This window comes from Drosophila santomea, chromosome 2R (assembly GCF_016746245.2).
Source record: "Drosophila santomea strain STO CAGO 1482 chromosome 2R, Prin_Dsan_1.1, whole genome shotgun sequence".
In the NCBI taxonomy this organism is placed as follows: domain Eukaryota; kingdom Metazoa; phylum Arthropoda; class Insecta; order Diptera; family Drosophilidae; genus Drosophila; species Drosophila santomea.
This window is the reverse complement of record NC_053017.2, coordinates 9992257-10018854: the sequence shown is the minus strand read 5'-3', so window position 1 is coordinate 10018854 and position 26598 is coordinate 9992257. Positions and strand designations below refer to the sequence as shown.

The following is a 26598-nucleotide window of genomic DNA, read 5'->3' as shown; positions in this document are numbered from 1 at the left end:
TCCTTGGGAAAACTTGAACTGCCTTTTCCACAGATCCCTAACTCACGAGCCACAGATCCACATCAAAACATCGAAAACAAAGTGTCAAACTGTCACCAGGGCCCAAAATTAGCATAAATCTGTATCCATTGACTCGGTTTCAGGTTCTCTAAGATATTTCCAATTAATTTTAAAGTGTGACAATTATATTGATGTTTATTTGGGATATGCCCGCCCTGCATATCAATTAGCAATTTATAAAAATGAACTTAACAAGAAAAGCACAAGAAGAATTAGTTTATGTTGCTTAAACAATGATTGATCATTGGCAAATCTCGTAGGTGTCTGTCGTTTTGCTTTTGACACTGTTTTACAATTTCCATTAAATGCAAGTGTTCTTGAAAACTCGAATTTAATTATATTTTTCAGTCCCAACTCGTTTAATACCCGTTACCTGTGGAATAACTGGGTATATTAGGCTCGTCGAAAAGTAACATCAGTTTTTCTGATATATAAAGAATATATATTCTGATCAGGATCATTAGGATGGTAAAATGCCATCTCAAAAGGACAACTGTATTCTTTCCTGTGTGGCACTCCCACTAGCAGCGAGTAACGGGTATCTGATAGTCGAGCCACTCAAGCATAGCGTTCTCTCTTGTTTTTGCACATTCAATTGATTATTTTTCTGTAATCCCCATAACTTTTTTGTTGTATTTTCTCGGCAATTCGTTGGCGCTCAAAATACATCAGCATAAATCATCGGCGGATCTCTGGCAAGCGCCACAGAAAATGGAAAAAAAGGAGTGGAAACGAGAAAAACACAGCGACATATTAAATTTACAGGTTGATTTTGATTTATGCGCAATGAGCATATGGACAGGCACACAAGCCGAGATTTGTTGTCTGCAGACGCTAACTTAATTTAACTTACTTTGTTGTTGTTCTCGCCGACTTGCCTGCCATTACTAAGCATTGTTGTTGCTGCCGCGCCGCCTGTCGCCGCCAATTAACTGGGGAAATGACCAACGGGCCAACGGCGTTGGCCGTCTGAAAATCAAAGTGCTGGAAATGCACATAAATAATGGCAAGCCCTGATTAATTACGTTTTAATAAACAAGAACTCTATATAAAACTCATTTCAAATCGAACTTATTTGTATTACCTCAAGATAATGACAAAACACCATATTTGTAAGAAACTCTTACTTTATTAAACATTCTGAACTTCCTGTTGGCAACAGTTTTTATTAACATAAATTATGACTTCAAATCTTTAGTTTATTGATTCTACCAAAGTTAACCAATTTATTAGCAAGCGAAATGCAGTGCAAGTCTTTAACTAGCGTTAAAAACAATGATTTTAGCCAGTTGAGCTCGCAAACCTTTTATATATTTAAGCAATTTCCATGTCCGAAGTGCACGCCTTAATTTATATATTACCACACACCGGCTTAATTCCCTTAAGCGCCTTTTCATGTCGGCACCTAAAAGCTTTGAATGGCAGGCACATCCGAGCCAGAATCCAAATCACCATCACCGTCGTGGGTGCCCAGAAGTTTCCCAGTCCGTCGCCACCAACTTCAAACTAGCAGAACAGATACAGGGATGCGGATGCAGATACAGATACGGATAGAGAAGAGGTAGAGGGGGTAGCTCGAATTAATTAAAACTGAAGATTGCAGTGGCGTCTGGCAGGGAAATGTGTGCCGCTTTTAAAAACCTGCAATTAGCAGCGAAAAATCTCCGGTCCTGGTAATTTGATAAGTCCTCGAAACTTGACCCACATTTTGGGGGCATACGGATGATACGCTAATGAAGGGAATTTCATTTCACTTATTTTTGCGGCCTGGCAGTCCCAAAAAAAGCCTCCCCCTTCTTTTTCTGGCCGTCGTTTATTTTTACGACGCTTTCGTTTAAGCACTGGCATTTAATGTGAAATTTATCATTTCCACGCCACGCCACGCCCCCCGCCCATCTGACAAATTGTCGGCCTTGGTCGGAGTTTTTATTGCGTTCACATTTCTCCGAGGCGAAAACTGATATGTTCATTTTTTCAGCCTTTAAAGTTCCTGGTTGCTGGTCGGCGGTTTTTAAATGAGCGTTCCTTTGCCACATGCATTTTTTTAGATCCACATCTTTTGACCACAACCTGTCTGCACGTTGGTTGCTCGGGGTGGCAATCAAAAAACTGCAAAGAATGCATTTCAAACAAGCTATTTTCCCATCGGTTTGGGCATAAAGTTTTGTGCCAAAGGATTTTTGTAGGAATAACGCTATTATGCACAAGATTAGTCGGGGAAAAATTTGGTTAGCCATTAACATTTGTATTGTTTTGAAGCAAATTGTATTGTTTTGAGGCAAATCATAAGCATCGATCGCCTAGTGAGATTTCATATAAATATTTTATATTAATGTTATATAATGTAAAAATGAAAATACATTGAATACAAGCTATAAATATATCTATTAAGTGTTATGTGATGTACAAAAAATGCAAAAGCGCATTCCGATTTAAATTAGTATTCACGTTTTCATTTTTAGTTAGAGACTAAATATTTTCAAATTTCGCGCCAATAGGTATTAACTCTCTAACAGTCCCTAACGCGTTTTTGGTGGTGTGCACTTAACCATCGATTGCATTTTAAAGTCGATTACAGTCGCCAAAATATATTTAAATTAAGCTAAACATTGATTCCTTGTTTGATTATAAAAAATGCATTGTAGAATTATAATATATAAATAAAATGCGAGATGAACAGTGAATATTTGTATTGGGAAAGTCAATTCATCGTCCCATATCGATAGCAGTATACATCGATAAGCGTCGATGACGGATGTGTTTTCGCATCTCCCGCGCAGCTAGTGATTTTTTCGACAGTTTCGGATTTTTTTTCGGTCGTCGAGGTCGTTGCGCGCATGTATACATTTCAGTGGCGCGTTTGCCAATAGTAAAATCCATCGATATTTTGTAGAAAATTAAAATAAGTGCAGCCAGAATTGAAAATAAAACAAGGTGGCACTCAATTAATACAGAAACCCAATGAAAATGTGATGTAAAAAGAACTGCAGCTGCAAGTCCTGATGCCTGCCGAAGGTTAGAGCGAGACGACGCTACTTACTCGGGTGTGTGTGTGCAATTTGTTGATAGTATTTTCTGTTGTTGTTGTAAAAATGCTCTGCTTGCAGGCGTGCAACAACAGCAACAACAAGACCTAAAACAACAAAACTACGCGGCGATTGCCGGCAAAACAAAAACGCGTAAGCGATTGATGCGAATAGCGTAAAACAAGGGAATCAAAAGCAATAATCGCCGCAGAATACACAACAAAAGTGGAGTGAGCTAAATTCGCGTGTGAGTGTTTGCGTCGCGTACCAACGAGTGAGTGTGTGTGGGTGCAAAGGATACGAATAGGAGGCGCAATCGGCGATTGGCGAGAATCAAGAGCCAAAATGCTGTAAACAAATCGAAAAATTCAAATAAACCTGAGCCATTCAAATTACCTCCGATCGCACACGACGGTTTCCAGCCAAATCAGCGAAAAATCAAACTGAAAATGGCCATCACAACAAACAGAAGCAGCAGGACTTTTTCGAACTGGCTGGTCAGCAGTTGTCTCATATTCCAGCTGATTGGAAGTAGTTGGGCAAGTCAAGGTGAGCACTTCCATCTGAAATGATTGCTAAAATAGTTTTAACAACTGTGAAAAAACTTCAACTTAAAATTTGCCAATCTATAATTTCAATAATTGCTTACACAGAAATATATTGTCAAATTATGTACATACATTGATATATAGATTAATAAACAGATTATAAAATATATACAAATATTTGTGTATGTATGTATGATTGAACTATAATTCTTGGGCTGTGGCTTTATTGCCTCTGCGACAGCAAAATCAATCTAAAAAGTTGTACGAATTCGGTAGATTAGATGATATACAGGAAATGTTTGAAGAGTGGTAAAAAGTAAGACTACAACTCAATAAATATTACAAATATATAAATTAAGTACCAGTCGGGTAACCGTAAAAAGTCGACTAGGTTTGTGTCACTCCAACAATTTTCAGTTCACTCCACTCATCCGCCTTACATATTTCATGACACTATCTGTACTCTACTCTTTGTACAATTCCCTATCTATGTTGTGTATTCGGGACCATAAAGTTCAATATCGGCATTTTAACAAGTATGAATGCAAGTACAGTTCTGGCGACTGAGTGTCTGGTCGACGTGCCACGAAACTGGCACTGAAACCCCAAAAGCCCTCATGTTCAAAAGGTGATGTCAACGGCGAGCCGAGCCGATAAGCAGTCATATTTCGCACCTCGCGCTCTTTTTGCACTCGTAAATTTGAGGACCTTTCGAAAATGTTTACCCATTCAAACCACATGTGCCAATCACCGGGGGTAATTCAGCGTAATTGCGACCCACCGTATCACCTGCAGATAAGAACTCGAAATGGGAAGGTTGCGAAACAGCTATCTCCTACGATAGGGCTTCAAAACTCGAACATTACTAATGAGCTTCGCTTGAAACGAGATAAATTAAACACTGCACAACATGAATTGAAAACCTGCGCACTTGTATACGATAATTTAAGCCAAAACAAACACGATTTCCTGTGAAAAAGTATTCCGAAATCGAAGAAATACGACCAGACAAAATGGTGGACGTGAGAGTCATTATCATTAGCTCAAACCCGGGGAACAAGTGGTCTGAAGGATCAGGTAAGGGCAGGTAGAACCAGTGCAGGCCAAAATGCAATTAGGTTTTAGGATCAGCCACAGTTTCAGTTCGAGTCTAGGGTCCCAGAAGAAGATTAGATAGGATCGGTAGGCAGCTGCACAATACATGGACTGATTGATTTGGTTGGAAAACTAAGCCGGGGGTGGTTTAGAGGCTTATCATATTTCAATTTTCGGCTCAAGGAACAAAACAATCGCAGGAAATGAGGGAGGGATAATGGAAATCCCCGCAAAAAGCGCAAATAATGCAAACAAATTAAATGTCCTGCGCTGAATCTCGTCCCTTCGCCCTCCAAATCGAAAAGAAAAGCCACCCCTAAAAGTGAAAATTGTCGTGGAAAAACGGGGAGCCGCCTTATCAGCTGCGAAATTTATCAATGCCAGCTCCAAGGGAAAGGGCCCCAAAAAAGTGTGCTCGTAAAAAATGGTCGGGCATGTCATATGCAAATGAAATGAAAAATCTTTGAACAAATTTTTAGGTCATGGCATGTCATAAGTCGCAGGACTTAATGCCAGATTTAATTAAAAGCATTCCCTCACATAACTTCAAGCTTTATGCGGTGGGTATGTAATTAAAAAAACTTTACTTACATGGGTGTAACTAGCTGAAGAATGTGTGACAATGGACTTACGTGGCTGCTCGACCATTTAGTACCCCACTATTAAAATAGTACATTCTTTCTGAAATAACACATTTTCCTGACAGTTTATAATGCATATTCCAAAAAGTTCCAAAAAGTTAAAGATTATATTTCCAAGACTTCTTTAGATCCGCGAACTAAATGCTTCCTTACGTCTTCCCAATCGTGCTAAACAAGCTAGTTGATTATACAGAAGGATCCTCCGTATACCGTGTACCAAAAACTCACGTGCGAGGTGCTGTTCCCGTTTTCGTGTTTATTTGCTGGCGCTCTTTGTTTTCACTTTTCTGGTCATATTTCCTAGCTTCTAGCCTGGAAATTGTGGCAATTGTTTGGTGTCCTGTGCGAGTCGCCTCACCCTGCCGGCTGGTTCACTGGCTTTTTCCCGTGGCCAGGAGCATATTTAGCCGCATTACGTGATACAATATATGAGTGACATGTTATTCTAATTTCGCACCCCTTTTCATGTTCCTGGACACATTTTTTCCGCTTCCTCCAGAGGGTGCGCTTGTCAAAATAAACATGTCCATATGGTGGTTATGGCCCGGGGTTCTGTGTCGCAATGTGACAAAGAGCAAAGAGGGAAAAAAGAATGGCACATTCGTTCGGGGAGAGAGAGTGTTTAGAGGTCTCGAATGAGGTCACTTCTTCTCCGTTGAATGCAGACTAATTACGATCCGATGCAAAGACCCTCAATGGTCTTTAAAGCGCGAACGTCACTCTGAAGTGTTGACAAAGCGGCGGAAATTGTTCGTCTTTCGAAGGTACTGGGTTCTTAAGATGTATACTATGTATATGTACATATATGGGTGACTAAGTGCCCCTCAAAGGACTCGGAAATATCCCACTTCTGTGGCACTTATTGATGGTCGATGCGAGTTAGTTGTCTTCTTGGGTTTCTTTTTCAAAAGATTTGCATTGTGCCATGCTTTTCATCTGCCAACAATGACAACTTCTGTGCCAGCACATAAAGTTTCGCCAATGAAGTGCGGTTAAACAAAAGTTGGTCTTGTCATTTAATTAAAAATATTGTGTTATATTTGTTTCCTTACAAGCAGAGGCAGAAACAGCGTGTAGATGTTGCATCTACTTTGGGAAACTCATGTTGCGGGAATTTTTATGGAAAACAGCAGGAGGAACCGTATTCGACACCAAATAAACTGAAAAGCAAAGCTATCACAAAGTCAGCAGAATTGCGACACAGAGAAAAAATGTTTAATAACGAATTTATATTGAATAATTGTGAAAGTAACCACCGCAGAATCACCAAAAGTTGGTGAATGAGGAGGAATAGTGCCTCATTATTATTAAAGAAGGGAACAAGTTAAAGATGTTGCTGGTGAAACTGAGGCACATTTTTCTCTGTGTAACTCTGCAGTGTTGGCAGAATGCAATTTCGTTTGCAGCTTCGAACTCGAACCTACCCGCCTTCCGCCGATTCGACATGACAACATGAATAATTCACTTGAACCCGCCACAAACACCAAAACAAGAACAACAACGAGCTGAAACTGATTCTGCAACCCGAAATGTTCGCAGAGTTCAATGCACGCAACCGCAAATCCAGATTTTGACCAACTAAAGTAAAAAAGGGAGATTCGCTGTAGAATCTGGTAGAAGGAGAAGAGATCTGGCTGCAGTTGCAGGAAATCATTCTGACCATAAAGGCATCTTGGCAACAATGTATCTCGCTCCGCATTTAGCACACTGTACTTTCCGTGGGGGCGTTTCCTCAGGGATTAAGGTCTATTTGCATATGTGCGTGGGTGTTCCATAGGTTGGGCACTGCATTACAGCGAAGGACATGGCTAGAGATTCCAGTGAAGAAATAGCATTCAGGCCACTTGAGAAAAAGCGATCTTTCCGTTCTTAACTTGTTCGGCTGAGTGGCTTAAAGTGCCGTTAAAACAAGCCTGGCCTGGCTCGCAAATCTCACACCTCTCGCTGAACGGACGGACTTGGGGGTTCCTCCATTTGGCCATTTAGCATTCCCGACGCTCCACACACCACCGGGGCTATAAAATATCAGAAATTATCTGCCTCCACGCCTCGAATCGCACTTAATCACCTCGAGCAGATGCCAAAGGAGTGAAGCGGCCGAAACGGAAGTCGGCAACAGTTTTTTAAATGCAGTCATTTAGCTGAAGTGCCAAAGTGCTGGCCATGGGCCATACCCGATACCCGACTCTCTAGCTCTCTAGGCCCCCGAGATTTGTGATATGGGCTGGCCACCACGCCCTGGCCAAAAGAACTCAATTCTACCGGATGATTTTCTCCACTTGGGGAGCTTGGAACTGGCTTCGGTAATTATTTTGTGGCCAGTGGAGCGAGCGATAAGACAGGCTGGCAAAGTAAACAAAGTTTTTGCATTGTTTTTCCACAGCCCCTTTGCATCTTCGCTTCTTCGGGCTCTCATTACTTTTATTTTCTTTTTTCCTTTTTTTTTGAAGCATTTTCTGGTTTCAGGTTTCGCGTGCCCATGGGCTACATTTATTGAAAAAGTCGCTCGCTTTGGTTGGCAAGCAAATGAAGTTGGTCTTGGCTTTGGAACTTACTTGACGACCACGGCCCCCCTTCCCCTCCGTCCTCGCCTCATGCTTAACCCCCCACTGCCCACTCGTGCCGCTCCTCGTGCTTAACCCCCTTCGGACTTATCGGTCAACAAAATGCAGTCGCCGGTCTGCGATAAACTGTGGCCATGGCTGCCTCAAAGTAGATCGATCGCTTGATTGGCGACGGAAAAGCGTCTGCCCCATCTGCGGCTCGCCCCTCCTTTTGTCTGGCCGCTTTTCACTCGGAAAAATAAGTTTACTGATGAGGTCTCACATGGAAGTTACTTTTAAAGAGTTTAAGAACTTTGTTACCTCGTGTTAGGCGATGTAAATTTCAAGTCATCTGGCTTTTTCTATACATGGCAACTATGAAAAGTTAACGCAAATAAGTCTCTAACTTTGTTTTTGGCTTTTGGGTGTATTAAAAGCAAGCATATGATGTTGTCTGATCATTTCCGATTCACTTTTCTCTGTGCAATTATCGCGAGAGCTAATCTATTGGCTGCAATTGCCGCAGAAAAATTGAACATGAAAAACGAGCAGTTACAATGGCGACGACATTGTCTGGGCAAGATCACTCTGGTGATCTGAGCGGGGGAGCAGCAGCAAGGAAGTGGACGCGCCCAGCCAAAAGTAATTTGTTACAACAGCCACAAGACCAAGTCACCAGCTTCGCTTTGTTCCGATCCAGTGGTATCCAATCGGATTCGAATCAATTCGATCCGATCCGATCCGCTCAGCTCCGTTCCGTTCCGTTCCGTAGCGATCCAAGCGCCAAGACGACCAGCTCGAAGTCGACTGCAGCTGAATGAGCAGCCGATGCTATTATTTTATTATTATCTACAAAATGCACGTACTTTATACCACTTACGAGTACGAGTCTGCAGCCACGGTAGTCGACGTCGTTGTCGAAGTCGTGTGGTTGCAGTTTCAGTTTTGGTTGTGGAGAGTGGTACAGTGGGTGGGATTTTGAGATCCAAAGATTACTTAAACTAAGTGTGTAAATTACCAGAAATCTTTGCAGCCACTGTTTATTTCATGAGTTCATCATTTCACACTTTATTAATCAGTTTCTTGGAAACTTTGTGTACTTTTTGCCATTTAATAGAATGTTATTTGTACACGCCATTTGTTTTCTCTTATTTGGGAAATGAAGTCATAGTATATTATTTCCTCGTTACTAAGTGGCTTTCCTTTCCACGGGGATTAAACATATAGAGCACTTTGAAACTGCAAACGCTTAAAATGCAGGCACTAAAAAATATAGTTGCCAGCTTATGTTTTTGCTCCACTGTGGTGGCTTTAAGACACAATCCGCTTTTGCCTCTGCTCTTGCCAGCTGTGTGTGATCTTATCTGAAGCCTTGTCCGCGTTCGCGCAACTTAAGTAGGTACTAAGTGCTGCATATATCATAGATGGCCATGCCCATGCCCATGCCCATGCCAGTGCCCAGGCCCAATCCCAATCCCAATCCCAATCCCTGCCCCTCGCATTCCCATCCAGATGTTGAACCCCAAGACCGGACTTTTTTGTTCTTTGAACCGATAGCAAACGCTGGTTTGGATGTAGTGTGCTGTGCGGCTTATGACGTGCCATGTCCATGTGTGGACTCGGCTGATTAATGGCAATTATCAGCCGCACAGTTTCTATTTCCACATTCTGCGGCATGGATTGGATTGAGCTGTCAATGGAGCCGAGCGGATGGCGGGGCACATCTGCCATTAAATCCTGTGAAATGCAACCAAGCGGCGATGGTTTCAGCTCTGTGGCCATTAGGTTAGCGACTTTATGTATGACTTGCGCACACTTGACGAGTGAGTGGAGCCTAATACCCAAAAACACCAACTGCAGCAGATACACAGTTGTTATCCGTGGCTTTTAAGATTTAGCTTAGCCACTCAGAAGTGGCAAACACTTGACTCGCGAAAGTTGTGGCAGGAAGTCATGTTTTGAGACACTGTTTTCTCTCCGCTTTTCTAAATTTAGGTATAGTTTTCTGAGTGCGAAAATATCCTTGAGCTGAGTTGAAGCCATTGTCTGTGCTTGGCTTTTGTTCTCGGGCCTCAGACAATGGCAGATGCAAATATGCAAATCTTGTAATGAGGTGGTAAAATACAAGTTCTCTCGCTCTGTCTCCCTCTTGCGGTTGCGTCCCTTTCTACCCTTAAACAGTTTTGTCCAAGTTAATATTACTAATGATATGTAGTTAGGTAATAATAATTATTTTAATAAATATTCTTAGATGTACTCTTAATAATTTAATTATTGATTTATGCTTTGACTAAAACATACTTTGTGCTGAAATTATAAACTATACTTTTATCTCAAAAACAGATATCAATGTTTATATTTCCATCACCAATGTGTCACAATTACAAACTAAATTGCTGTCACTTTCAAGAAGTTACATGTCTTGATGCTATTATTCTGACCGCAATTGTGTTATGTATATGGCTGCTGGCACTGACACAAATTGCTTTTGTCTGCTCACAATTTGCATTTGCCAGAGTTCCGTAGTTTCGGTGGGGATGATGGCACCTACACCTACTCCTAATTGAATGTCGAGCATAAAATTATGTCAGCTGACTGGAGGATGGAAGAGTGGCGAGAATGCGGGGAGGAGGAAGGGGCCTCTTCAGTGTTCTCCACAATGATGATGGAGATAATGATGATAGTGTTGACTGTAGTTAGGGCGCAGTATGTGTAGTATGTGGGCGTTCGGATCACTTTACAACTAGAAAATTAGAAAACTGACAGCGAAGAGCATTTATCTAATTAAGTTGTCTGTGCGCAGAGCCATAAAGTTCTTGGAACTTAGCCCACTCACCGCTGCATAGTTTGGCCTCTAAGCCGATTTTACTTTCGCCGAACAAATGAGCTTTTGTGTTGCCTGCGACACTTTACTGATGTTTCACACTCCTGGGGCTGTGGGCTTTGGGCTGTGGGCTGCAGGTAAGCGCCAGGTAGCGCTAAAAAAATAAAGAGGCAAAACTTTTTCGCCAACCTGACAAGCGTGAAATTGCTGGCAGAAATGGGGAAAGGGCGGCTGGGAGGACCCGCACTTGAACTTTTGTGCCGAGTGTTTGACATGACAACAGGCAAGTAGATAACTGCAAGAAGAAGCTGGGGAAGCTTGGGAAGCCCCCAGCACCGCAGAGAAAAGAGGTTGGGAATCGTGGTATAGTCGGCACTAGGAAGGGAAGCGAAGGAATGGGATAGGATTGGAAGTTTGAAGCTCGCGGGACAAATGGGCAAGCCAAGTGACGGAAGTCACGTAGACAGGAATAGAGAGGGAAGTACATACGTACATACGTACGGGCTGAGCTGGATGGAAAGCATGTGGAGCTGCCAAAACGTGATTGATGAGACGAGATCCGAAAGAGAATAGCCAGAAACCAGCCGACGGAATGGATGAAGAGTTCCGTAGGGCTTTCACAGCAACGATTTCTTAATACCTCGTATAGTCGGGAAAGGAAAGTTGAAACGGCCAACCTCTTATGAAGCTTATATTAATACTAATATACTAATACTTATAATAATACTAATAATACAAAGAGATACTCCTAAAGCCTGGACCAATCTAAATATTAAGAAATTGAATAGTAACCATACATTCATTGATGGAAATGTGTACTCTGTTCCCTGTGCAAGCCAACACTTTATACCCTGTCAACTAGATGGTATTCCCCCGGCAGAACAAGCACATCAAATGCGTTTAATTATGCTTCGGGAGGGGAACGTTGAACGTCAATCAGCAGAGCTCTGTTTATTTTTCATGCAAACACCGTCGTTGTCACTAGAGACATATGCAAATTGATACGGATTCGACTAGCAGGAGTATTGCCCATTTAGTTTTTCGGTAGCCAACTTACCTACGACATCTGCCAAATGCATGGAAATGTATGTACATGCAATTATTGATGTCAATCAAATCATTTATATAGAGATCGGGATCGGTCACGCTCCACGAGAACGTGGAATGAATATCAAATTAGGGCGAGGAGAGCACCATCATCGTGGTTTGTTGACACGCACAAATATTTTTGTCCAAATCTTTTCCTCACCCCGAATCTGTGGCATTAGTCGTGGGCAAATATTGTCTTACAAATATTTTCCTTGACACCCAGTCGCATGTGAGTGCCTGTGTATGTGCCCATCTATCTCCCAACCTTCCAACCTCCTAACCTCGCAGCCTTCAGGTAACTGAGTTGGGGTTCTGACTTTTCTGGGGCCTGTGATTCGCCCGCAAATATTTACCGCATTATCATATCTAAATATGTTTGTAACTGATTCCTAAACAAACTTATTTGAGATATTCGACTAGCAATTTACCAAGACCTTTGAAAGGCGAGCCTCTCCCGAAAGCCAATGAACCGCAACATAAATCACCATTAAGCAAGAAATAAACAAAACTGCAATCGAATGCAGACCGAAAACCGACTTAATTGCACTTGGCCCAGCTGATAGGACTGAGTGGAGGTTTTCCTTATTTTCCAAGGGGGTTCAATAAACCTCGAGCCGTATGTTTGCCTTATTGATTGCCTTATCACCAACTTGGAGCTTGGAATCGGATCGGATCGGATCGACTTGGAATCAAAATCGACTGGGACGACGCGACGTTGCGCTAGATTTCCCATTTCCATTTATCAGCTCGCACGTACGTACATACGTACGTATAGGAAAAGTGCGGGGGAAAACCGCAGACGTCGGCGATCTATAGATAACTTTTCGGGGGTCAATTCCGATTCGAACTTGGAGTCGTGGCTGCGACCTGCGTGCTGTCATAAATAAATATGTGTACGTACATGGTGCGTTTGTGTTGAGCATGAAAAATTTATTGTTCAGTGTGTTTCTTGTTTTTATTTCGGTTTTCGGTTATTTCTTATTTTCAACCAGACAATCGTATCAGCGTTTACCAATTGGATATGCAATGCATCCCAGAAACGCTTTCTATTTATGAAAGTTACCAGTTGGCCGGGCCAAATTGCTTTCGTGGCCAGCAACTCCAGCAGCTTTGGGTTATAAGTTCAACTGTTCTCTGCCGCCTAATTTATAAACGAGATAACGATTTCCCCCAGAGTTGGACCAATCAATATTAATTAAGTCTTGGGATTTGTTTACAGCATAAATCATGCCGCTTGCGGTTGCGAAATGGGAGTACGAAAATTATCCTACTTCACTAATTTGTATATAGTGTTTGGTTACCCCTAGAATATTTCTCCCCTGTGATGTTAAGATACAATATATGATGTACAGATTCTTCACTTAATAAATAAAAAAAAAAAAAAAAAAAACGAAAATTATGACCAGAGATGGTCATAATGTACTGTGAATGTACCTATCTGTTAGCAGAGGCGAACTTAATGAAGATCAATTAAGTGAAATAATTAACTGAATAATTTACGCTGCATTACATCATCTTGAAGGTTTTATGTACTAGAATTTTAAATCTCACGAAAGTGTAGAAATAATATAGAGTAGTATTCTTTGATTCCCTTCCTGGCACCAAGAGGTGATCATCTCTATTGCCAGTTATGAATTGGAAATAAAGTCTAAACTGCTCTAGCAAAATGTATAAGCACTCGTATCTTACGGATTAATGCCCAGTGTTGTCGGTGGATGGCGAAAGGGATTCAGGGAGATACAAAGGCTGCCACTTGTCCAAACACATTCATTGATTTACCCAGCAGCACTCGACCTGTTCTTAGTGTCCAGTGTCCAGTTGCCAGTTTCCCCCGGCCATTCGCAACATATTTGCATATGAGTTGCCAAAAACATTCATTGGACAGGATGGGAGCGCGGAGGTGTAGAGGAGTGGTGGAGTGTTGGAGTGGTGGCAACCAGGCAGCCCCAGAGGGGTTTTCCTATCTAATGCGGTCAGTGCAGCGCCATGCCATCGTGGGCAGGGCACCAGATACTGTTGTCCAGTTTTGCAAGAGCAAGTACAACAGCAACAGCAACAGCAACGGCAACGGCAACTGCGTGTGTGGGCGCCAATTGCTGCCAGGCCATAAAGCCCAATCCGGGCGAATGGCTCTGGAGAATTAAATGCGAAATTGTAAAATGTATCTCTGGCCGGAGTGCAATGAGCTGCCACTTGAACTTAACCCGATGAAGAACCGCAGCTGAATCTCGGAGTGGGAAATCGGAGAAGGATTGGCGGATGGGGATGGGGATTGGGATTGGGACTCGCACAGACACATAATTCATATGTTCGAGGCATTTATCGATTTTCCTCCCCCATTCCAGACGCAATTCCACCCACCACCCACCATACACCACCACCTCCTTCCTCCCTCGTCCCGTTCTCAGCTGTTGGTAGTTGGTAGTGTGTTGGCCCAGTCCACCAGAGAGCATCCCTCTTAACGCACAATATTTTTTCGATTTTGCAACAGACGCTTGCCACACAGAGCATTCCCTGCCGCCATCCATCCATCCTCCCGCACCCTCGTTCTGTGGCACTCCTCTGGCTGCCTGCTCATCCCCTGCCCTTCATCCAGATCCCCAACCCTCGGCACAAGTTGTGAGCATCGTCATCGTCATCTAACGCGGCTCTCAACAGCTTCACTTTATTATATATGTATACCCCGTAGTGTATTTCGTGCACAAGAACATATTTCTGGCATTTTTGGGCAGGAAAAACTAATTCACCTATTGAAAAATAATATATTACGCTGATATAAAACTTATTGGTTCAAAAACAAATCTTTTGAGAAGGATATAGGAAATAGGATTGTTTTAATATGATGATGAAAAGTATTCATGTTTAACATAAGATGCCTTAAATGTTGCCTTCTTAAAAAGTAGTTTCCAGTCTTCGAAATCTAATGATTGCTTACTCTTATTGATTGCTTACATAACTTACTTCAATAAAAAAAGGAAAATGAATGGGTGTGTTGACTTAAGAACATTAACTCAATGGATAGCCGTGCTTCCAAACATAATTTGATGGGTTATTAGATGCTCTTTTCTTACGTATGGATGTAGCTTGAGCCAAACCCTATGCCCAGCACTATTTATGGGTGTTTTCTCCAAGTGCACTCGTTGTCGCTGGATCTGTTGTTTGTTTGACTCTCTGCGGTTGCCCAACGCAGAAATGTTGTTTTGACGGGGCCAAACGCCGAGACATCGGGAGAAGTGGCAGAGGGCCTGGGAGTGAGTGGGTTTTCCATTGGGCTGAAGTTGAGCTAAAATAAAATGCCATAAAATTCTGAAGCGGGGTCCCGGGACAGAAGTCAAATGGCAAGTGCTTTTGGTTTTTCCTGCTCCTGTTCCTGCTGCTTTTCCGGCTCATCTTTTTGCTGAATGCTGATGATTCATAATGGGCACACTATGCGTAGTGGGAAAATTTGCGGTGCATATTTAAATACAAAGAGCCACACAATATTTAGGCAGTTAAATGTGATTTAAACGCTGTCAGCTGAACAAAAATCGCACTTATCGGAAATGTTTTATACACCTTTATGGCCACTCGATTTGTACTTAACAGACAAGAGTTATGCTTTTTCCCCTTTTCTTTTGTTTTAGGGGCGACCCTGGTCGTAAATAATAATGCATGTCAAAGTCAGATGATTTACGCTGCTTTGATGGCATTTTTCATTTTCATAATTTGTTGCCAACTGAAGCGCACAAATATCTGGCTTTTATTCTGTCTTATCAAAAATTCCCCCGTTTTTTGTGTGGGTGTTTGGGCCAAAACAAAATGGGGGAATGAAAATATTTGTAAAACTTGTATGCCCTTAAAATTAAGTTAGCCAAAGTGGTGTGTCTGCTCGGAGGTGTGAACGCACTCAGGTTGAATTATGGGCTGCTTAAAACTTGTTTTATGAGAAAAACTACAGAACTCATTATTCATTAATTGGATTTCTCTTTTCTCCATTCTCGTTTGCAGGTGAGTGCACAAAGCAACGAAAGTAAATTTGATAATGAGAAAATTATGATGATAAATGGGCAAACAACATTTTCTCACCCGCTCACGTAAGTTTCAAATGGAGAAATGTTAATGAAAGAAAAGTTGAACGAACAATATTCTTATTTTAAGTTTTTATGGCTTTCGAGTGAATTCTTTGCATGTCTGAATTCCAATAAAATAGCACATTAAAACGAAAACATGAAATCCAATCAAAATCATGAAATGTAGCATTATTCAATCGAACGATAAATAACAAAACGGTTGACAGATACCGATTTCGAATTTGGGTTTCATCAAATATAAATCAACAAAATGTAATCTCCTGCTATTGTGAAATATTCCGCCCAACTTTGCGCCCCTTCATTTGCATTTGCCAATTTAAATTTGCATTTCGGTTAGCTAAACTTTCAAAAGTGCTCCTTTTTGCGCGATTATGCCCCACTAAGTATGCACTTGTTATTGCGGTTGGCTGTCATTATCCCCGATAAAATTATGCGACACATAAATCGACGTCAAGTGCAATTAACACTTTCTGAAATTGACATAAATTTGATCGAATCGAAATGAAACCCGTTTCATTTTTGGCATACGTTTTTCGATAGGATTTGGCCGTTGGCTGTTATTATTATTATTGTACACGCTTATTTATGAAGCTCATATCGTTAGGCGAAAAATTCAATTAACAGCCTAAACGTGGGCAGGCGCCAGTGCCAGTCGACCAATTCGTGCGTGGGATGCAACTGCAAATGCCACTGCAACTGCAACTGCAACCCAAAAATGCAACTGCATTTTCCAGCTGCCCCAGACGAGTTGCATAATCCCAGTGAACCAAACCCACTTGCACTGATATGCAAAAAAAGAGCTTTGATTATGATAATAACTCCACTCTCTCTTTTGCCTGACAGGCTGTTCAGTCCAAATTATTATCCGCAAACTACAGTCGAACCTCTTTTGAAGCGAATTACCTGTTAGATATGGTAGACATATCACTCACTGAATGTAATTTTTGTCAAGGCTGTGCACTTGCTGATGAATTATTTACTCCTTGTCAGTTACCTCGCATTTCTGACTGCGAATGGTCTGAGTTATTGATGTCTACCTGTTGTTGGAAAATTAGGGAAATGTCGCTTCAAATTAGAGCTGTCAACTATGGCATAAGATAAATTGAAATGCTTTCAAATCGCTCACATTTCACTTAAATCACGGCAGATAAGTTGGATATCCAAGCAGCTGTATTTTCTGACTCAGACAGTGGAAAATAAATTCAATGCCAGACGCCAGCACCCTATTTTACATACATTATACTCGTACATACATACATACATACATACATACATAGTAGATGCCTCAACAAACCAATTTGAGACCCAGACCACGTACTTGGCGCGTTGTTCCTGCCGCTTCCTTTATTTCCATCCAACGTAAGTTGCCAATATTAAACGCTTCGATGGATTTTATGGAGCATAAACAGGAAATTTGAAGAAGAATGTCCAATTTGCCATGGCCAAGAGCGAAACAAAGAAGCGGCGACAAGACGAAAGAAATAAGAACCCCGGACAAGAAAAGGGGAAAGAAAGTCTGACCCAAGGATTGGCATTTTCTTTTGTCACTTACAGGAAACTCTCCATGGCAAATTGGCATTAGGAAAAGCGAGTTGAAATACCAGAAGGCGGAAAACTGTTGAAATTACTCCTCCTTTCTCCAATGTCCAGCTATCCAGCTGTCGTATTCTCCCTTCCTCTGTCATTGTGCTGTGTGCGGTCGTTGCAGAAACCATAAAACATTAATTTCAATTGGAACTGCTGCCAAAGCAGGGATAGGTTGGGTTTGGATACGATGGGATGGATAGGCATAGGACAGGATCCATTCAGTCGGCCATCCCGCACACATGTAACCCGAGTGGCAAATGAACTGCAATGCCAGAGTTTATGTTCACGCACAGCTAAGGTCAATGTAATATATACGACTAAATGAGAGATCAGTTTTATATTTGTATCTGGCTTTGAGGTTTCTTTTGGGTTACATTTCTTATAATAAGTGCTTTATAACATTAATTAGGTAATGTAATAATAATAAACAAAGTGAATTTTTAAATCTTCTGTAAATCATAAATTAATGGCAAACATAGCTAGTACTTTGACCGCTGCTGTGCCTACATAAGCGGGCGATGGTAATATGAAATTAATTTGTTAGACAACCACCGACAGCATAAACGGTAACCGAAACAACAAAAACCGCCTGGGAAAAGTTGCAGACCGCAGCAGCTGTTTGGAAAAGACAAACAACAACGGGACGCAGCAACATATGTTAATTAAAGAAGTGTTCGTTTCCAACTCAGCCAACTCAATCGAGTCCGCTTTCACATTGCATTTTGGCTCTAATCAGAGCAACCGCGGTGACTCGACACAATCCGGGATATGCATTTCGCCGCAATGTGTCAAAATCTGTCGGCGGCACTTAACCTGCACATAAGTCAGTGTCGGGCGGGCGGACATTATTTCTGAATTTTCTGGATATTGTGGATATTTTTGGAGAGTGCTTCCGACACCTACAACAACAGCTGCCAACTTCCGCTTGGTTTTGATTCAATTGCTGAATTATACGCATACATACACATCTTTAGTTCTTGCGGCAAACTTTCTACTTGAAATCCTTGTCACTCGACGTGGACCTGGACAAGTCGAAGTTGATTCCCAGGCAGGTCCCCCAGGAACGGACATCTGTTCTCTGGGACATCTGTCGGTGTTTTCCCCGACTTTCTTGGGGGCGTGGTATCTTCGATGTGCGCTAAAGAACCATTCAAAACAGGCCCAAGCGATTGTAAAATGCTAATAATAATTGGGAAAACTCGCCACTACAAAGTCTCGCTGGGTACTTCCTGTAGGAGGTAGCGCATATGCTTTCGATAAATCATAAATTTATATTCTCCAGCGCTCTTTGACACTACGATTTATACCCGATTTTCTTGGGGGAGCAGCCCTCAGTGTTTCTTTTTTACGCATACGCATTCAGGAAAACTTCAAACGAGGGGCCGGAAAATGTGTGCCGCATCCGACTGTGAAATCCATGGATCAATTTGAAAGTTTAACAACTGGCCATTAGCACTGGGGCGAACTATTTCTCATTTCCATCGTTCTCATTTCGCTGTGAGCCCATAAAATATTAAACATGAAATGAAATCCATATTTTTACTGCCAGGGGATTATGGTTTGTCAAAGCGCAGCGATGCATAAGTTCATAGAGCAGACTAGAATCGGAAAACAGGCAAAAAAAAGAGAAAATTTTAGGGGGATATTTACACAAACTACTGTGGCACACGTGCCCGAAGGAAAACTACCCTTTAAAAGGGAAATTGGCATAGGGCCCGGATCATTATGAGTCTCGGAAAATGCACTTTAATCCATCCCATCAGTGGCAATCCCATCAGTGAATCACCCTGTCGCGACTGGGAAACTGATTTGCCCCTTTGGAAGTGAAACAATATATCCAGATCGGGATGAATAGCAAAATCCAGACATTTCGTAGTAAAGCCACTTTGATTCACGTATGTCAGATGTTGATAGATTGAGTAGGATGACATTTATTGGGGAATATTTTCCATACACAAACTCCCACCAAATGTTTTAATTGACTTGTATAATATTATTTGTGCAGAAATCATAAAATATCTAAAATGTATGGCAAAAAAAAGTTCTAAACTAACTAATAATCTAGTTTACAAAACACTGAGCATGAAGAGATTTTACACTACGATAACTCCAATGGCGGAAACAAATTACTTTCAAATTAGAAACGAATTAGAAAACAATTTAACATGACTTCATATTAATTTTATTAATACGTAAAAAAGTAGGTAGTGAGTAATTTGCAATATTTAGTCGGTACTCATTCTGTCATGAGTTTTACAATGATCAGAGTGTTTTGCACTTTATTATTGGCTTTGGAGCTCCGCGGACAAAGTGTTACCCGACATACAAACGTCAAGTGTGAAGTATTGGACAAATCCTTCGTAGAGTTCCCTATTTGTAATCTCAAAGTTTTGGGTCGTGGTATAATCGCAGAGAACGTGTACATAAAAATCCTGAAGCTACCCGTTGAAAAAATCTCTGTTAACTTTGCTGTCTATAAGAAGTTGTCGGGATACCATCCGTTTTTATTCAATGTCACGGTGGACTTATGCCACTACATGAAACATCCCAATCCTATGAATATTGTCCATTACATTCACATCGCTTTGAAGCCGTTCACTAACTTCAATCATTCTTGTCCTTATAACGTAAGTAATAATCTTATTTATTCTATCAGCCTTTATTAGCAACACATTCCTCCTATACTTTTAATAGCATGACATAGTTGTAAAGGACTTTGTCTTGACCGATCAAATGTTCGCGAGAATTCCCCTACCAATCGGAAACTACATGTTTAGTATTAAGATGGCCACCGATGATGTGTGGAGAGCACGCCTTAATACGTATTTTGACGTTAATGTGGATAATAAAAATTAAATTAAATAAAAATGCTAAAGATTGTATGTATACAGGCTTCATTTATTTGTTTGCCTTCGTTCAGGGAGAAATCGACTTAAGTCGAGCAATGGAAATAGCATAAGTTGATAAAACAAATGCTTTGCGAAAACTTTGCACAAAAGATAAGAATTTAATTCCTCACACCACAAACCAAATATATATAGATGAAAATTCGTTTAAGGGGTGAAAAGTTTGTTTTTCTCCTTGGCAAACTGCAAACGATTTTTCTAAAACGTTCGGACAGCTCGAGGCAACCGAAGTGCGTAGTTACACTGTTAAACACGTGCTAGTTTTAAGCATTAAAAGGACAATACATTTTGTACTTGGGTAAGACTGTTTCATTAATTCAGTTGGTAACACTAGAATGTAAAGTGTGACCTTGCTGTCAGCTTAAGGTGGTTAATTCAGAAAGATGACTTAATATTTTAAAATGAGATATGTTTTCAAATATTGTTAAGATCTGTTTGTGAAGTATTTAGTTCTGTTCTAGCTGGACTGAGCTAATTCTTCGATTTTGGTTAGAAAACAAATATTACAGCCACCTGGCTGACGAGTTACTTTCTGATTGTCTGTCGGCTAACATTTACAATTTCATAATGCAAAAGTTTTTGCTGCGCAACAAGGAAAGTCCTCGCAACGTCGCTGGATGCCAAAGGACAAAGAAAAGGCAACGCCGGCAGCGGAAAAGCGCTCAACTTAGCCCAGCTTAGCGACTTGCCACGGGCGGGGAAAATGCGAGAAAATGTGGGAGTCAGTGGGGAGAAGCGGGACCCAGCATGTGGCCAAAGTCATTTGCCAGAGCAAGTGAAAAATGCCGCTCAGAAACCAATGAACTCTAGGTTCTCCGGCAGGGTGTGTGTGTGAGTATATGGGCTCTATTTTTTTTTTGTGTGCTGGCTGTTGAGCGGAAGACGTAAGGCGGCCATTTTGTTAGACAACAACAGTTAGGGCGGCCATTTTGCAAATGGCAGCAACAGGAGGAGGAAGTCGAGGTCCCCGCACCCGGAATGCCCCCACGTCATGTGTCAAATTAAAGGCAAATGAAATGATATATGTATGCGCCAGTGGAAATTTCCCAGGTGGCCACCGCCCCGAAAGCCATTTGATTGCTGCAATTAAATGTGCCAGGAAAACGGAATGGATGAGCTGACCGAGAAGACCGAAGCATACCAAGGCAGCCGCTCCCAAGATTACCCATTTCTTTCCGGCCTTTTGCGATGGTCATGCAAAAAACTCGTTTGTCCTCGCATAATTGAACATTCGCCCAGTTAGATGGCGAGTAAAATTCAATTTCGGCTCCGTTTGCCCAGCAATCAAGCAACTCTTTTATGCGCTGACTCTTGCCTCAGCCCTAAATAAACACCACCGCACACATAGTCGGACCTCCGAAGGTGCACAGTGGAACTTCGTTGCGCTCGAATCTAATAAAATTCCATAGCTACAAGTCTTCTTCAAATGATTAGAAAAGCAGTCAGCTAATGAATTACAGTTGAAGTGAAATGTGCCTATTGTAACTATAAATGGATTAAAATACCCATCACACTGTTATCTAGGGTTATCTAACGTTTAGCCTACTGAGGCTTCACTGTATGTGGCGCGTGCCTGGGCCAAGTTATTGACCGATAGTTGTGCCTGCTAACTGGCGACGCGCCGACCGGACAGTCGTCGTAGTCGCAGTCGTCGTCGGTTGCCTTAATTAAAACATCACATACTCGTATATAGGGAGTATGTAGAAGCAGAGAGAGAGAGGCACCAACATATAGGCAGCCGTTCGTGGGGACAACTTGAGACGTGGTCAAACCTCTGGGTAAGCCGCTTAAGTTGCCCTTTCCTTGCGGCTGCCACGTTTCGTCATTATGCTAAAGCCCCCTGATCCGACCTTTTCCCTTGCCGGCAATCTTATCACGGCCGATCGGCGCTGAATGCCTGGAAATTGATTTATAATTTCCAATGGCAGTCCGCGCTCTTTGACACACATCGATAAGGCAGAGTTATCAATACACAGCTTTTGTGCCGCTTTTGTACCGTCCCGAGTGCTGTGTGGTCTCCATAGCTATGCTATATCATATCTTATCGAGCATGTAATCGAACACCGTTTATCGATTCTATGTAACTGGTGGTTGGGGAAGTCGTTAACATATAGGAATCGAGGCTATGCTGCCCATATTACATTTATTTCCAATTAATTTTATGTATGTGTATCAATTACTAATTGGTTTGTATTTCGCTCTTCTCCTTACAGGTACGCAGTTAAACGGCATATGCTTTTGACCTGGACATCAATTTTAGGTTTATATACGAACATAGCTTAAAGTTTTTCACGTATATGAGAAAAACTTTTTGAAAACCAAGAAACCTTAACTTTATAGCTGTGGAAAGCCAAGTTAATCTGCGAGTCGAGTGAACTTGATCCTGCTAGTTAAACACATACATTTTCCAAACGATTTTCCATTTAATCTCCACTCGACAGCTGCTGCAACGCTATCATCATCATCGCCTTCATCGCCATTATAGAAGAAGGGATCCATTGAGGCACGAACTCATTGAATCTGACGCGTCATAAACTGCTGAAGGCTTAACTCTGTACTCTCCATTCAATGAATTTCCTTTTGTTGTATTCGGTGCTTTGGAAAAACTCGCAGGTTAGGGAAAACAAAAGACCGCGCTGAAAGGAAAATGAGACGGGAAAATGGGAGAGAGATGGAAAGATCTCAATAAGCTGCTGCACATTGATTGAAATCGAAGACGGTAACCAGTAAACGTGGAATGACACAACCTGAATTCCATGATGGCCATAATGATGATGATGATGATGACGAAGATATAAGTTGGGCCAACTCCCAGCAGCATTTAAGGCAAAATGCATTTGAAAGGCATTTTGCGAATGGCACTCGTACTTCACAAGTCGACTTTGGCTAGTTACACAGAGTCGAGAACAACAAAAGCAAAAGCAACAGTTGAAATTGAATAAAACATGAAGTTTTGAGGGGTAGCGAAGATGACTGAGATGACTGAAACTGCATTCCAGGAAATGCCTCCAGAGGTCTGCGTGCCTACCTCTTGGCTTGATAAAACTTTAATTAACTTGAGGAATGAATCGAGATGGAGCGAACGGCTCCTTGTTTGCCCTCCAAAGTAAACAAAAGTGAAGCCAAGATTTTGCTTGCCAAACGCTGGAAAAAGTCCGCGTTTATTACTTGGCTTAAGCATTATTATAGCCAGCAGCAAATTAGCTGCAGACTCTGGGAGAGCCAGAAGAAGGTATATTTTTCTTGGGAACCTGCAACAGAGTTGCTGTCATCGTCACTGGTTTTTTGTGTATGCAGAGCAAGTCTTTTGTGAGGAGGCTTTCACAGCCTGCGGCATTTTTGCTGCCAAGGAGCGGGAACAATAAGGAATAGTTTATGTTTAATGCCACCATATCTAGCCATCTACATATCCTATTTTGTGGCGGCGCTTCACACGCAACATAGGAAAAACTGCGAGTCTGAAAGGAATGGAAATCTCTTCTGCATAATAAAATTTGTTGTTCCAAAACCAAAATGAAGTGGCACAAGCCCTTAGATGATTATCGGATTGCTGCAGACAGCTTTATGGCATTCACATACACACTCCGGTTGTAATTTGAGTACTTCATTCTCAGGACAAAAGGAGCAAATCTCCTGTCTGTTCCTTTCGTTTCTATAGTTTTGCGCAGAATTTCAGGGCCAAAAAAAACAGAAGGTGGGAATCTTTTGTGTGTGCGGCATGTTTACAACCTCAGAGGGGAAGAAACTACTCTACTCCAGGCCCAGAGCTGTATGTTTTATTTACAGATGGAGGAGTTTGGCACTCAGGGGCCATGGAATGGGTTCACTGCAAGCCCATAAATTAGCAGCCAAACCGCAATAGCTCAATGACAAAGCGCACAGAGACAGTCGAAAGAGAGTGGTGGGGATAAATTGGGGTTGGACTTACATAAATCCTGAAATCCTGCTCGCCCCATTGCCATTAGGTGTTTGATGGCTGCTTGTAATTAGCATAATTGAAATGTAGCCACAGAAACCGGGTTGGGGTGGAAAGTAAAGTCATCAATTTGATTGCCTTTTGCCTGGCCATTGAACTGAAAGGGCATGAAATGTCAAGCGCCATGCAGATAAAAAATGGAATCAAAATCAAAGCTGCTCTGCTCTGCACCTCTGCACCCGCTCCACTCAAAATCTCCATTGATGTTTTCACTTGATGCGACAATTTCCATGAACCTGCTCCGACAGACCAGTCTAAATTTAGACCCATCTAATGGGCAACGTGGTCGGTGGGTGGGTGGCCATACAGCCATACAGCCATACAGCCGGTTGGTAATGCCACGCCCCAAGCCAAATTGGAGCAGAAACTGGGGGATGTTTTGGTATTCAGAGCTTCAGCGGTGGGAGGAGGAAGGGGCCTTCCAACGCAGAACCTAATGGCCGAGCAGACGTTTATAATTATATTTGTGCAGCTTTTCGGACCTACAACGGTTGCCTGGGTGCCATGGAAATAGGATTCAGGATGCGGCATTGGTGGCAGTGCGGCTTTGACTTTATCCTGTAGCTCTTGCATTTGAATCTCTGTTGCTCTTCAAAGTCACGGTCCACCTTTTCCATCTGTCTGTCTGTCTGACTGACATTTTATTTTTTTACACACCGCCACTCAACATAAAAGGTTTCCAGCCCCTGGGCGGATTTTCACTTAATTTTTTTCTCAATCCCTCTTTGGCCTTGCCATTTTGTGGCTTAGTTAGTGGGCCGAGTGAAAAGTGTCGCATAAGGTGTTAATCAAAATCAAAACGAAGAAAGTGCCAGTCAATGGAGCAGAAAACTGTGCTTAGGTGCGAAATGGTTTATGATCAAAAGAGAAAATTGTGTGTCCAAACCATATGTGTGAACCGAATTTACAAGTCCATTAGGTAATCACAAAGAAAAGCTTAAGGAAGTATAAATAATATCTATGAGAACTGTTTTGGTAAAGAAATAGTTTCAGATGGTTTTAGGTAGAAACGAATAAAACGTTTGGGATCGCAGTGTTTAATGTTCAGTCCTCTTAGTGGAAAGTTCAAGATGCATTCAAATTCATTGGATACTGGGGCCAACTGGGACCCTATTCTACCACTTGGACCTTTTAACTTAATCGATTGTATGTGGAAACTTCCCTAACCCTCTGAAGGCTTTTAAAAGCCTGAGGATGCATTATTATTCCGAGCGCTACACACTTCAATCTTCTCCTTCCGCGATCCTCGCTAGCCAATTAAATATTCATCCAATTTGGTTTAATTTTTTGCTTTCATTTCCCCTGCGCATTTTGCACTTTGGCCAACGTGAGCAATGCGATTTTCTTTCGTTTTTCCTTAGGGGGAACTCCTGCAATAAAATACCCGCCAAGTGGGGCAGGGGAGCAGGAGTTGGGCTGGGTGAAAGGAAGGAGCAACTGCCTCCATGGCAAATTCACACGCACGTGGGTGGAAAAGGGGTCAATGCAGTCGTTGGCGATGCAGTTTCCGTTCGCAGCAATTTTATTTATTTTTCTTCTTCCCTTACTCTTTCCTTTTCTGCTTTTTGTTATTTTTATTTTTTTTTTTGCATACATTTGCGTTTTCTTTCTTATTTTGCAGGCGCATTTCCTTTTTTTTTTTTGAAAGGGGGAGCTGAAACCAACCAAACGGAAAATCAACATTGGCAAGCCAATCGATGGCGGTCGGATGCCCAGCTCTTCGCCCGAAGTCGATGTTGCCGCTGCTGCAACTGCAACTGCTGCTGCTGCTGCTGCAGTTGCAGTTGCGACTTTAGGCGCTGCTGCAGTGGCGAGTGCAGCCTGTGGGCCTTTTCGAGTCGCGTGAGCGTGCGATGCGCTTTTCGATAGTGGGGCACAAAATGCAAATGCGGCCAACTGCTGCGAAGCTAACAGATTTTAGTTGGCGATTTTCGGCTGAGTGTACCCTGGATTTTCCAAGTGGAGAACGGGGTATTGTGTTTTTTGCGATGGTTTGAGCCAATTCCAATTCATCGAAGTTCTTCCGTTACCTTATGCTGCTTTCTCAGTGTTATCATAAAGGTATTCCTAGTTAATATAATTCTCGCTTCAAGTACTGAGTATAGGGTAACTTCTCGTTAGGACAGGCTGGAGCCATATCCTGCATCCCATCTCGTTTCTCTGTTCCTCGGTGAGCTGCGTCACTCGGGTTCACCCGCCCGCATTTGGCTTATTGGCACATTTAACCCTTAGT

The 26598-nt window shown here is 42.0% G+C and overlaps 2 protein-coding genes across 3 annotated transcripts in view; both read left to right on the top strand.

Moving 5' to 3' along the window:
• Positions 1–2862: 2862 nt before the first annotated feature.
• Positions 2863–26598, top strand: part of LOC120447108 (neogenin) — a 35368-nt gene continuing 11632 nt past the window's right edge. For both annotated transcript variants that reach the window (XM_039628528.2, XM_039628527.2), the window contains exon 1: positions 2863–3635. In XM_039628528.2, the coding sequence (XP_039484462.1) occupies positions 3536–3635 (100 nt within the window). In that variant the 5' untranslated portion in view covers positions 2863–3535. The remainder of the gene's footprint in view (positions 3636–26598) is intronic.
• LOC120444734 lies at positions 19730–20339 on the top strand. Its single transcript, XM_039624661.1, has 2 exons — positions 19730–20123; positions 20176–20339. Exons 1-2 carry the CDS (start codon positions 19730–19732, stop codon positions 20337–20339), a joined length of 558 nt encoding a protein of 185 aa, XP_039480595.1.

Coding starts and splice junctions, on each gene's coding strand:
- LOC120444734 (XM_039624661.1), top strand. CDS start 19,730: ATGAGTTTTACAATGATCAGAGTGTTTTGCACTTTATTATTGGCTTTG. Junction 20,124..20,175: donor TTATAACGTAAGTAATAATC/TTATTTATTCTA, acceptor TATACTTTTAAT/AGCATGACATAGTTGTAAAG.